At 38.0% G+C, this 11,864-nt stretch overlaps 1 protein-coding gene across 1 annotated transcript in view; it reads left to right on the top strand.

Annotated features, from left to right (window-relative positions):
• The window catches only part of tmem65 (transmembrane protein 65), a 21,958-nt gene extending 16,160 nt beyond the window's left edge, over positions 1-5,798 (top strand). The window contains exons 5-7 of the mRNA XM_080045587.1: positions 762-804; positions 1,946-2,051; positions 3,423-5,798. Coding sequence (XP_079901713.1) covers positions 762-804; positions 1,946-2,051; positions 3,423-3,560 — 287 coding nt within the window. The 3' untranslated portion in view covers positions 3,561-5,798. The remainder of the gene's footprint in view (positions 1-761; positions 805-1,945; positions 2,052-3,422) is intronic.
• Positions 5,799-11,864: the final 6,066 nt, after the last annotated feature.

The raw sequence follows: 11,864 nt of genomic DNA, 5'->3' as shown, positions 1-11,864 counted from the left end.
ACAGACCAGACTTGGTACAAATGGAAATACAACAGTCATATTCGCAGCGTTAATACACAGCCTAGGCTCTGTAAACGGGCATGTTGCTATAGCTACGGCGGGCCCCCTTGGTTTACATACCCTTAGTTTACGTACCAGTTTACAGAGCCTAGGCTGTGTATTAACACCTGATTCATACAGACACACACGCACGGACGCACACACACACACACACGCACGGACGCACACACACACACGCACGCACGCACACTCGCTCGCACGCACACACACACACACACACACACACACACACTCTCTCTCTCTCTCTCTCACTCACGCACGCACGCACGCACGCACGCACGCACGCACGCACTCACTCACTCACTCACTCACTCTCACACACACACACACACACTCACTCACTCACTCACACACACACTCACTCACTCACTCACTCACTCACTCACTCACTCACTCACTCACTCACTCACTCACTCACTCACTCACTCACTCACTCACTCACTCACGCACGCACGCACGCACGCACGCACTCACTCACTCACTCTCACACACACACACACACACTCACTCACTCACTCACTCACTCACTCACACACACACACACACACACACACACACACACACACACACACACACACACACACACAGTACAGACAGGTAGCGGATCATGAGGAGATATTCACTGAATCCTTTGTCATTTCGTTTGATCGTAAAACGTCAGATTTCAAAGTCGTTTCTTTTCTCTTTGTGTTTGTGCACAGCGGCCGCTCTGGGAAACCTGGTGTCAGATCTGGCGGGTCTCGGGTAAGAAGAAGCTTTTACTTTGAAGGTTTATTTTATTTTATTTTATTTTATTTTATTTTATTTTATTTTATTTTATTTTATTTTATTTTATTTTATTTTATTTTATTTTATTTTATTTTATTTTGTTTTATTTTATTTTATTTTATTTTATTTTATTTTATTTTATTTTATTTTATTTTATTTTATTTTATTTTATTTTATTTTTTACTTTTATTTATTTGTATTTCTTTTATATATATTTTTCATCAATTATTATTATTATCTTTTTTTTTAATACAATAAAACAAATACACACAATACACTATCAAAAGATTAAACATTCTTTAATTATTAAAACTGAAATTATGAATAAGTGAAGTGCAGATTCTTTGGTATCATTGTTTTTCTGTGTGTGTGTGTGTGTGTGTGTGTGTGTGTGTGTGTGTGTTTGAGCTCCTTGTACTTTACAATTATAATTCATGCTTTTACTTTGAAGTCTGTTATACATAGCCATATTTTGAGTCTTTTCATCTGAAATGGTTTTGATGTTTGATAAATAACAGTTCTCTCTTTAAAGTTTGAGTTTTAAGACCTTCAGAGAGAGAGAGAGAGAGAGAGAGAGAGAGAGAGAGAGAGAGAGAGAGAGAGAGAATTTGTAACTTTCCTTGTTGCCTTTGCCTTAAAATTGAGATATGGGAAGTGAATGTTCTTAATAAATGTTCAAACAGGTATAATAACACTCGTTTGTGCTTGTGTGTGTTTTTCTCTCTCTCTGTTTGTGCGTGTGCGTGTGTGTGTCTGTCTGTCTGTCTGTCTGTCTCTCTCTCTGTCTGTCTGTCTGTCTGTCTGTCTGTCTGTCTGTCTGTCTGTCTGTCTGTCTGTCTGTCTGTCTGTCTCTCTCTGTCTCTCTCTCTGTCTGTCTCTCTCTCTGTCCCTGTCTCTGTCTCTGTCTCTCTCTCTCTCTCTCTCTCTCTCTCTCTCTGTGTGTCTGTCTGTCTGTCTCTCTCTCTCTCTCTCTCTCTCTCTCTCTCTCTCTCTGTCTCTGTCTCTGTCTCTCTCTCTCTCTCTCTCTCTCTCTCTCTCTCTCTCTCTCTCTCTGTGTCTGTCTCTCTGTCTCTCTCTCTCTCTGTGTCTGTCTCTCTCTCTGTCTGTCTCCATACAGTCTTGCAGGTTATGTGGAGGCTCTAGCCACCAGAATGGGGATGCAGGTTCCAGACCTGACGCCCAAACAGGTCGACATGTGGCAGACCAGAGTCAGCTCTCATTCGGTGAGGGGTTCAGAAATATTTTGATTATTTTGTGGCTATTTATGCCTGTGTTTGTAATGCCTCTGACTGACCAGGGGATATCTTAAAGCTGGGGTGGAGGATTTGGGGAGAAAATGGCAGTTGGGATAGAGATTCGAATCCAAATACCTCAACCGCTCCACTTGTTCTCTTTGGTCCCTCCCCTATGGTCCTTCCCTGACACGCTCTACACCAACAAAGTCGCGCCAAAGTGAATGGACACTCCCAACAGCCAATAAGAACAGAGAATCGGAGCCTCACTCTGATTGGTCAAAGTGTACAGCTCATGTTAACTTTGACCAATCAGAAATCACATACCCCAGCTTTAAGGCCTTTTTTATTTTTTTTTTAAATCTTTTCCTTGCGTACCTTTCGTTTTGTTACATGCATAAAGGCCTTTGCACACTGGGCGCATTTTATTTGTGCGATTAATTCGCTTGTTAATAATTACTATCAAACGTATATAGAGTCAATACAAGCTTGCATATCAGCGACGTTATTTAACTTTGCGGAAACACGGCTTTTATCTTTTCAAACAGAGTTAGATTTTTCTGGGACGTCGCTTCCGATAGTGAGACGCATCAAAATTCATATTCAAAATTATTCACTTTTTTGTGCTGTTTATTCGTGTCGCGCTCGGTGTGCAAGGGCCTTAAGATGTTTTTCTTTGTTGCTGGGATGTCTCTGGATATGTGGGGTGGGGTAGAAGGGTTGGGGGTGTATTTGTTCTCAAAAAGCACTGAGAAGTGTCCTTTCAAGTTCATGTTGTAAAAAAAAATAAAAATAAAAAATTAGCTAGATGCAATTTTTCCTTTCCTTCCTAGAATTTTGAAATACTAAAAATGACATGAAATGATGTGTAGTAAACTAACTGCAGGCTCTGTGAATGTAAACAAACCCCCCTCCTCTGAAAAACTGCATAGATCGTGCACCTTTAAACATCTCCAAAGGAACATAATAAACATACCCTGCTTTCCATTCCCCATACTTCCCTACTATTCAGTATGCCAGAAAAAGATTTAGGATGTCCCAATACATGCACGTCAATTGTAGTATGCTGAAAATACATAAATGCCCCACTAACTCCAATAGCATTTTGGATCATCATCTTTATTCTTGACATTTCTTGACATAATGAAAAAAAATCTTCCTTATCTTTTTTTTCTCTCTCCTGTCTGTGGCCCTAAAACTCTTCTGTACTTTAGTATGTAGTGTAGTAAAAAGACTAAAACTCTTCTGTACTTTAGTATGTAGTGTAGTAAAAAGAAAAAGTATGTGATTTGGAACGTGGGAATAGTTTTTGATTAAGATAAAAATGTAAGTTAACTTTTCTCTCTCTCTCTCTCTCTTCAGGGTAAAGGAATCGGTGTGACCATCGGCTGTATTCTAGGAATGTTCCCGCTGTTTTTCCTTGACGACGATAAAGACAAAAAAAAGAAAAAATCCAAATCCGAATCCACCTCTGACGCTGACTCGCTGTCTGACTCTTAAAGGAATACTTCACCCATACGGAACCGGCGTTCTGTCATTATAAAATCACTATTATAATATAATGAATGAGGTTTTTCTTCCCTCAGTCTTCCCTCAGTCTTCCCTCAGTCTTCCCTTGGCCCAGCTGTCCTGTTAATCCTAACCCTACATTTTACCATGTGTGATGTAACACTACGATCTCAGAGTTCAATACACCTTCATATTCCCACCAGTGAAGTAGTAGTAAACCACTACAGACACACACACACTGCTGACGTCAACCCCTCCTTCTCACCAACACTATTATCATATGTTTAAAGCTATAGTGGGTAACTTTTTTCATATAAGTTAAAGGAATACTTCACCCAAACGGAACCGGCGTTCTAACATTATAAAATCGCTATTATAATATAATGAATTAGGTTTTTCTTCCCTCAGTCTTCCCTTGGCCCAGCTGTCCTGTTAATCCTAACCCTTCATTTTTACTAGTGTGATGTCACACTAGAAAAAAAGCAATGTCAATGAACTTAATAGGGAGAGAGTCGGCTGCTACCTCGAAGGAAATATTTGAGCTGTTTTTTTCTTTTGCATGAAGAATCGATGTAGCACAATATGTTTTATTTCCATATCAGAAGTTTTTAAAGTTATGCTGGAATGTCTTCAAATGTTTTGTATAAAGGCGATGCTCAGTGGCAAGACACACACACACGCACACACACACACACACACACTTCTGTTAGTATTTAGTTTTTTAAATTGCGTTTCACCAAACTTGAAGTTCCAGATGGTTGGGATTTGCAGCAAATATATTAAATATTTATATAAATTTTAATGTTTTCTCTCACACACACACATACACACACACACATGCACACACACACACACGCACACACACACACACACACACACACACACACACGCGCACGCGCACACACACACACACTCTCATTTACTTGTGTTTTTTTTCAATGTTGAGCTGCCTACAAAAACACTCCATATGTTTCTGTTCTAGATTATTTCTTTAGAGGTGCAGTCAGTGATTCTGGAGAACGCTTGTTGTCAAAATCACTTAAAACAATCAGTGAATATCTCCTCATGATCCCGAAAAAAAAAAATCTGCTGTTAAATGGTAAATGGACTTGACTTATATAGCGCTTTTCTAGCCGATTTTCTCAGCCCCAAAGCACTTTACATATATTACCACATTCACCCATTCATACACCGATGGGCTGTTAATACACAGCCCAGGCTCTGTGAACTGGTATGACAAGAAACATTCTCCAAAATCACCGACTTCACCTTTATATCACAATGGTTTTTTACCAACAGCTCAAAACCCCAAAGATATTACAGTAATAATGATACAACAAATAGTAAATCGTCACACTTTAGATGCTAAACAACCCCGGAAAAAATTAAGAGACCAGTCTGGATTTTTCTTAAAGGGACACTGTGTAACATTTTAAGTAATGTATTAGCTAAAATCAATATCCTCATTCATAAATATGTCATCATCATTGGTGTAAAATCACCTCTGCCAATAATCTGAATGATCCTCCTGAGCGGAGAATTACAAATAATAATATTACATTTTGTACATTGAGCAGGCAGGTCTTATGGAGGAATCCATGTTTTTGGAATGTCATCAGGTGCATTGTTTAGAATTTAGAATTGTTCTTGTCCTTGAAGGCCACTGTAGCTTCTGTTATTATTCGAAAGGGGTGGGGTTACCCAGGGAGCGTTGCATTCTAGAACTTTCTTGATGATGTCATATTACACAGTGCCCCTTTAAATCTTCATCTCTACATTACTTATTGAAAATGCTCTAAATGACATTATTTTCATTGTGAATTTGGTAGAAATGTTGTCAGTAGTTTGAAGTATAAAACCAAAATGTTCATTCTACTCAAACTATAAAGAGTCAAACGAGAGACACTGAACATTTGGACTGGTCTCTTCATTTTTTCCGGAGCTGCAGTACAGTTGGAATTTTTTTTTCTTCAGATTTCTCAATTATTTTCATTTTAGAGACAGAGATGCGAACCACAGATAATCCTCAAATCAAAATAATTTAAAAAATAAAATGTTTAAAGGTGCTACGAGGAAGTAAAAAACACTACCGCTTTTGTCCAAAGGGGGTGACAGAATTAACAATAACTGAAAGTTCCTCGGAGCACCTTTTTGATATATTGAAAATTTTAAGATAATTTTTTGGCATTTTCAAGCTTTATTAGACAGTACAGAGTTGAAATGGGGAGACAGAGAGAGAGAGAGAGAGAGGGGGGGGGGGGGATGACCTGCAGTAAAGGTCCACGGGTTGGATTCGAACCCGCGACCACTGCAACGAAGGCCGGAGCCAATATGGTACACGCTCTATCCACTACACCACCGGAGCACCCCCAATATATCGAATATTTTAGAGTTTTAATTCTGGTGATGAAATAAATATTCAAACAATATTTTGAGTGTTGCAGAAGATATTTGTAGTTTTACTATTGAATTAACTGGAAATGTCTTGTGGGAATTGTAGTTTTTTTGAGCATGTGTGTAGGACATATGGTGAGTCAATAACAATAAGAAACAATTGATTTCATAATAATACTACATGATATGTTGATGACTAAATACTATTTGTACATGTATGTTTATTTTTGTATCATCTCATATCATGTTTGAAGTTTGAAGATCTGGCTTGATTGTGTGTGTGTGTGCATGTGTGTGTGTGTGCGTGCGTGCGTGTGTGTGTGTGTGCGTGTGTGTGTGTGTGTGTGTGGTGTGATTTTAATTTCTATCTACTACTATATAATATTATGAAATTTTGCATAATTTCAGTGTCTGAAGAAAAAATAAATTAAAAAGAGAGAAACTGTTTTGAAGCACATGAACATAAAATCAAATAAAACGTTGAAGTCTTTTGAATATCAATAAAATGTTGATTTTTCTCTGTAAATTTTATTTAAAAAAAAATTGTTCATATATTTTAGATTGTAGAATCATTCTCTCTGTCTCTCTTTCTCTCTCTCTTTCTATCTCTCTGTCTCTCCCTGTCTCTTTCTCTCTCTCTCTCACTCTCTTCTATCTCCCCCTCTCTCTCTTTCTCTCTCTCGCTCTGTCTTTCTCTGTCTCTCTCTCTTTCTCTCTCTCCTCTCTTTCTCTGTCTCTCTTTCTCTCTCTCGCTCTGTCTTTCTCTGTCTCCCTCTCTCAAAATCTCTCTCCCTTTCTGTCTCTCTCTCTCTTCTCTCTCTCCCTCTCCCTCTGTCTCCCTCTCTCTCTCTCCTTCCCTCTCTCTCCCTCTCTCCTTCCCTCTCTCTCTCTCTCTCTCTCTCTCTCTCTCTCTCTTTACACATAGTGAAACAAATCTAGAATAAACATACTTTTCAGAAGGTTGACATTTCTCTGTTATAAATCCTTATTTTGATTGTTTTAATGTAATATTCTAACATTTTGAGATACTGGATTTGTTTTATATGAGCCGAAATCATCAACAATAAAACAAAAGGAGGACCTGAAATATTTCACTTTGTGTAATGAATCTAGAATATGAAATAATCACTTTTTGAATGGACTTTTACATGATATTACATTTTCTTTTAGACGCGCCTGTAATAATTTTAAAGTTAATCATTTGCTGCCCTCCTGTGGACTGTCCTGGAACAGCAAAAGCAGCAATTATTATTTTTTTTTTAACCTTTATTTCTACAGGTAAATCCCATTGAGACCGAAGACTCTTTTGCAAGGGAGACCTGTTTTCCTTTCCCACGTTACCATTCACACACACATAGCAGGCTAACTATCGACATTCACACGAGGCAAGGTGGGTGAAATGTCTTGCCCAAGGACACAACAACCATGACACAGGTGGCAGGGCGGGGATCGAACCTTCAACCCTTTGATCATCGTCCGACCCGCTCTACCACCTGAGCCACAGTCGCCCGCAAGTTAAAGGTGCTCTGAGTAACTTTCAGTTTGTGTTTATTGTTATACTATATTACATTGATACATACAAATTCTGGAAAAGTCGACTTTTGGCTCTGAAATCTTGTTTTTTTACGCAATAATGACTTTGGCTGGATACCAGGCTACTATTAAAGGTGCAGTGTGTAGAATGTACAGTATTTACTTGGTAAAATTGGAATATAATATTCATCAGTATGTTTTAATAAGTATATCATTGCTTGAAGTAAATAAAACTTGTAACGGCCTTACACGTTTTTATATATAGTGGGCGTCCTGGGGAAATGCACCTGTTGGAAGACCAAGAAGAAGAAGAAGAAGTACTATAGAATAAATAACTAAATACATCTTCACCTCATCACTTGATATTGTGGAAAGACTTGAGGCAGTGGTGGATGATGCCATCTTTATTAACTATAGCTTCTTGTCTCTTGAAGGCCACCGTAGCTTCTGTAAACTGCTTATCTGAAAAACCGTTGCACAACATACAACTGAGGTGATATTGTATATGCTTATTTAGAATGCATACAAAAATAATAAAAAAATAAAAAATCAACCACACGTGTTGTCAGATGCACATTATCATATTCTACCATTTTATTATTATTCCAAACAGATTCTATACATAGAAAAGCGACGTTAGTGTCAGGGACTAAGCAGTCAACAAACGGGAACAGTAAAAAAAAGAAAAAGTAGGTTTACATCAGTTGAATTAATTAAAGGGCTTTCAGTGATTTTCTGTCCCTTTAAAGGTGGAGTCAGTGATTCTGGAGAACGCTTTGTTTACACACCAGTTTACAGAGCCTAGGCTGTGTATATTGACAACAGGCTATTTTTCAGCACACAAAGTATAAGGACATGTAGTGGATCGTGAGGGGATATTCACTGATTTTGACAATAAGTGATTTTGATTTTGACAACAAGTGTCACTGACTCCACCTTGTGATTTTTCCAAGCGGTTTTTCTAGTGTGTGTGTGTGTGTGTGTGTGTGTGTGTGTGTGTGTGTGTGTGTGTGGCATCCCTAAAATGTCAATAACACACACACAGTAAACACACAGAGTCCACACAACAGGCTTGAAATACATTCAGCTTCATTCGCTTGTTTAACGCGTCAGCTACACGACTGTATTTTCATAAACCTTGATTTGAACAGATTTTAAAACTGATTTTAACTGATTTCGAGACAGATTCTCACTGATCATAACTGTTTTTAACTGATTTTAACCGACATGTTCCAGTCATCATACAAGGAGTCAAACTGATGTCACACTCAATATGAAACATTTCGGATTTCCTTTAGGGTTCCGGTAGTAAAAAAAAAAAAGCAGCATCTATTAAATCGTATTGTTTCAACTAAAAAAGACAACATGCATTTTAAACATAGTTATTTGTTTATATGTCTTGAACAGTTTGCGCGACAGGACGGCTGGGAGTTTAGAAGTGTAAGTGTAGAAGACAAAAATAAAATGACCCAACATTTTTAAAGGTAGAGTCAGTGATTTTGGGAGAACGCTTGTTGTCAAAATATATATTTTTTTTTTGTCAAAATCAGTGAATATCTCCTCATGATCCACTACCTGTCTGAACTGTGTTGATATACAGCCTAGGCTCTGTAAACGGGCATGTACTGTAGATCTCGCTTGTTTATATACCCTTTGTTACCAGTTTACAGAGCCTAGGCTGAGAATTAAGATTAAGATTTTTTTCAGCACACACACACACAGTACAGACAGGTAGCGGATCATGAGGAGATATTCACTGATTTTGACAACAAAAAAAAAGCGATTTTGACAACAAGCGTTCTCCAGAATCACTGACTGCACCTTTAAATAAATAAGAAAACAATAATTATTCGACTTGCGATGACACTTTTAACAGTAAGTATTTAGTAGCAACAGGGACGTTTTGTCTATTTTAGCTCGTTAATTACGCTAATTATTTGCTAACACACTTTTCGATTTCCATAAGCTCGTTTTCGGGCTATTTGACATTCAGTTATTATTACAAGCTACTACAAGATTATATATTTTTCGCAGTAAGTTGTACAGTAACCACCATCGAGCAAACAGAGGATTTTCAAATAGCTAGAAAACCTTACCAGTCTTATATGGCACCAAAATGTAGTTCTATATAGTAGAGAGCCCAATAAAAACTACAAAAAGAAACTGAGGTTGCGTTCCAAATCGCATACTCTTTCTTTTTTCTATTCTACATACTACATCCGACGATAAAAAGAATCTAGTTAGGATGCAGTAGGCATACTATTGGGACATACTTTTCTCTCTTATTTCATCATAACATTGCGCCTTGATCTTGCCTCTCTTGCTTTTATATCCGCCGCATCCCCGTTTGTTTTCATATGGAGGCTTCGTCGATGTTACGTCACTTCACGTGCGCACTGGATTGTGGGTCAGAATTGCCCAAATAGGATGCACTTTTCAACACTAACAATCTTGGCCGCATGAAGTAGGACATCCGGGTACTTCTAACCATCCTAAATCTGGCCACAAGAATCGGGACATCCTAAATCTTTTTTCTACATACTAGATAGTAGAAAGTATGCGATTCGGAACGCAACCTGATTAGTCTGACAAATTAGATGTGTTCTTATGCTACATTAGCTAACGTCCAAATTCGACAAATTAAAAAAAAAACAAAAAACAATGTATTAGTGTATACAATGTGGGTTTTCTTCCCCTTTAAATGTATCTAACAAGTTGTTTTCGTTTGTTGTTTGGCACTGCTTGAATACAAAGGGCTCACTTGTCTTTAGAAATATAATTTATACTTGGGGTAATCTTTAAATACATGCAAAGGTCAATCTACTGTATGAGCTATAGGCCTTTTAACTGAAAAATATTTATAATCGCTACATCGCTCCATTTTCAATATGCTACCCTACGTATACAAATACTCTTTTTGCGTCAACGCTCAATTCTCAATCTTTTTTTCAAATTTTCTTTTATATAATACAGAAATCAAGATATCCAGGATCATTTCAAATCAATTAAATATAGAATATTTCTAAGTTAAATTAAGCAAATTTTGGCACCTTTTAGTCAAGTGGACATCGTAGACCTAGTGAAATGTAACATGACGACAATACATAACATACAAACACTTAAAAATATAAATATGTACATACAAGTAATGATTTGATCTTTTGAAAATACTCCATAATTTCTTCCATTTTAGAAGGTGCTACGAGGAACTTTTAAATATTTCTGAAACAGTCTCATTTTTCCTCTGTTGATCATAAATTACATGTAACAGCAAAACGAGACCATCAGTGCAAAGAAGAATGCTATTTTTAATTAATGCCTTTGTCATGGGTATACGCTCACCCAGGAACAACAGCTGGCGTAGTAAAAACACTACCGCTTTTGTCCAAAGGGGGGCGCTAGAATGAACACAACCTGAAAGTTCCTCAGAGCACCTTTACTGTAACACTTTCTTCACACTCTCTCTCTTATTCCAATAACTACACACGTTTACTTTTTCGTTTTATATTTCTCTGCTACCACAAAGACCTCATGATACTTTTATATTTTTAAACATTGTACTTCAACACCGTGGCTGTGTTGTTCAGTTTTTTTTTTGTAGCTTTTCTTAAATCAAATTTTGGCATTTCTGTAATAAACTCAGAAACTAAAATGTTCAAGGCGTCTCCAACTGTCTTATCTAGATGTTTTGAGTTTTGAGGTTTAAACTAAGTTTGGAGAAAAATGTCTCCATTTGAGCCAACTAAATATCTTTTGTTGAGATTCCACACCAGCGCCGTAATTTCGCTTCGCAAATTTGCATCTTTTATTTTTTCGAATAGAGTTCGATTTTTCTGGGACGTCGCTTCTTAATGTGAGACGCGACAAAATTCACATGTGCAAAGGCCTCTAGACTTAGAATTCTACTTAGAATTAGACTTAGACTAGACTTATGCTGTGTCTGAAATCGCGCACTTCTGTACTTACACTTAGTTTTTTGAGTGCACTTTGCGCAAAACCATAGGGTGTGCCAAAATGCAGTGCACTGTAAGTTCCTCGGTCGTGCACTCAAAACGGTCTAAAACTTGAGTGTGGAGTGATGGACACTATCCACACTCAACGGCCGCCATCTTGCCCACGTAGCGGAGAGGGGCGGGACATTAAAATCAAAATAGACGAGCTTGAAGCAACCGTGGAGTTTAATTACACATTTGTTTTGTTTTTCCGCGACTGGTTGATTTATTGTCCGTGGGGGGCGACTGTGGCTCAGGTGGTAGAGCGGGTCGCCCAATGATCCAAGGGTTGGCGGTTCGATCCCCGCCCTGCCACTTGTGTCATGGTTGTTATGTCCTTGGGCAAGACACTTCACCCACCTTACCTCGTGTGAAT

Source organism: Ammodytes marinus, assembly GCF_949987685.1.
Source record: "Ammodytes marinus genome assembly, chromosome: 17".
Classification (NCBI taxonomy): Eukaryota; Metazoa; Chordata; class Actinopteri; order Uranoscopiformes; family Ammodytidae; genus Ammodytes; species Ammodytes marinus.
This window is presented reverse-complemented; position numbering and strand designations above follow the sequence as displayed.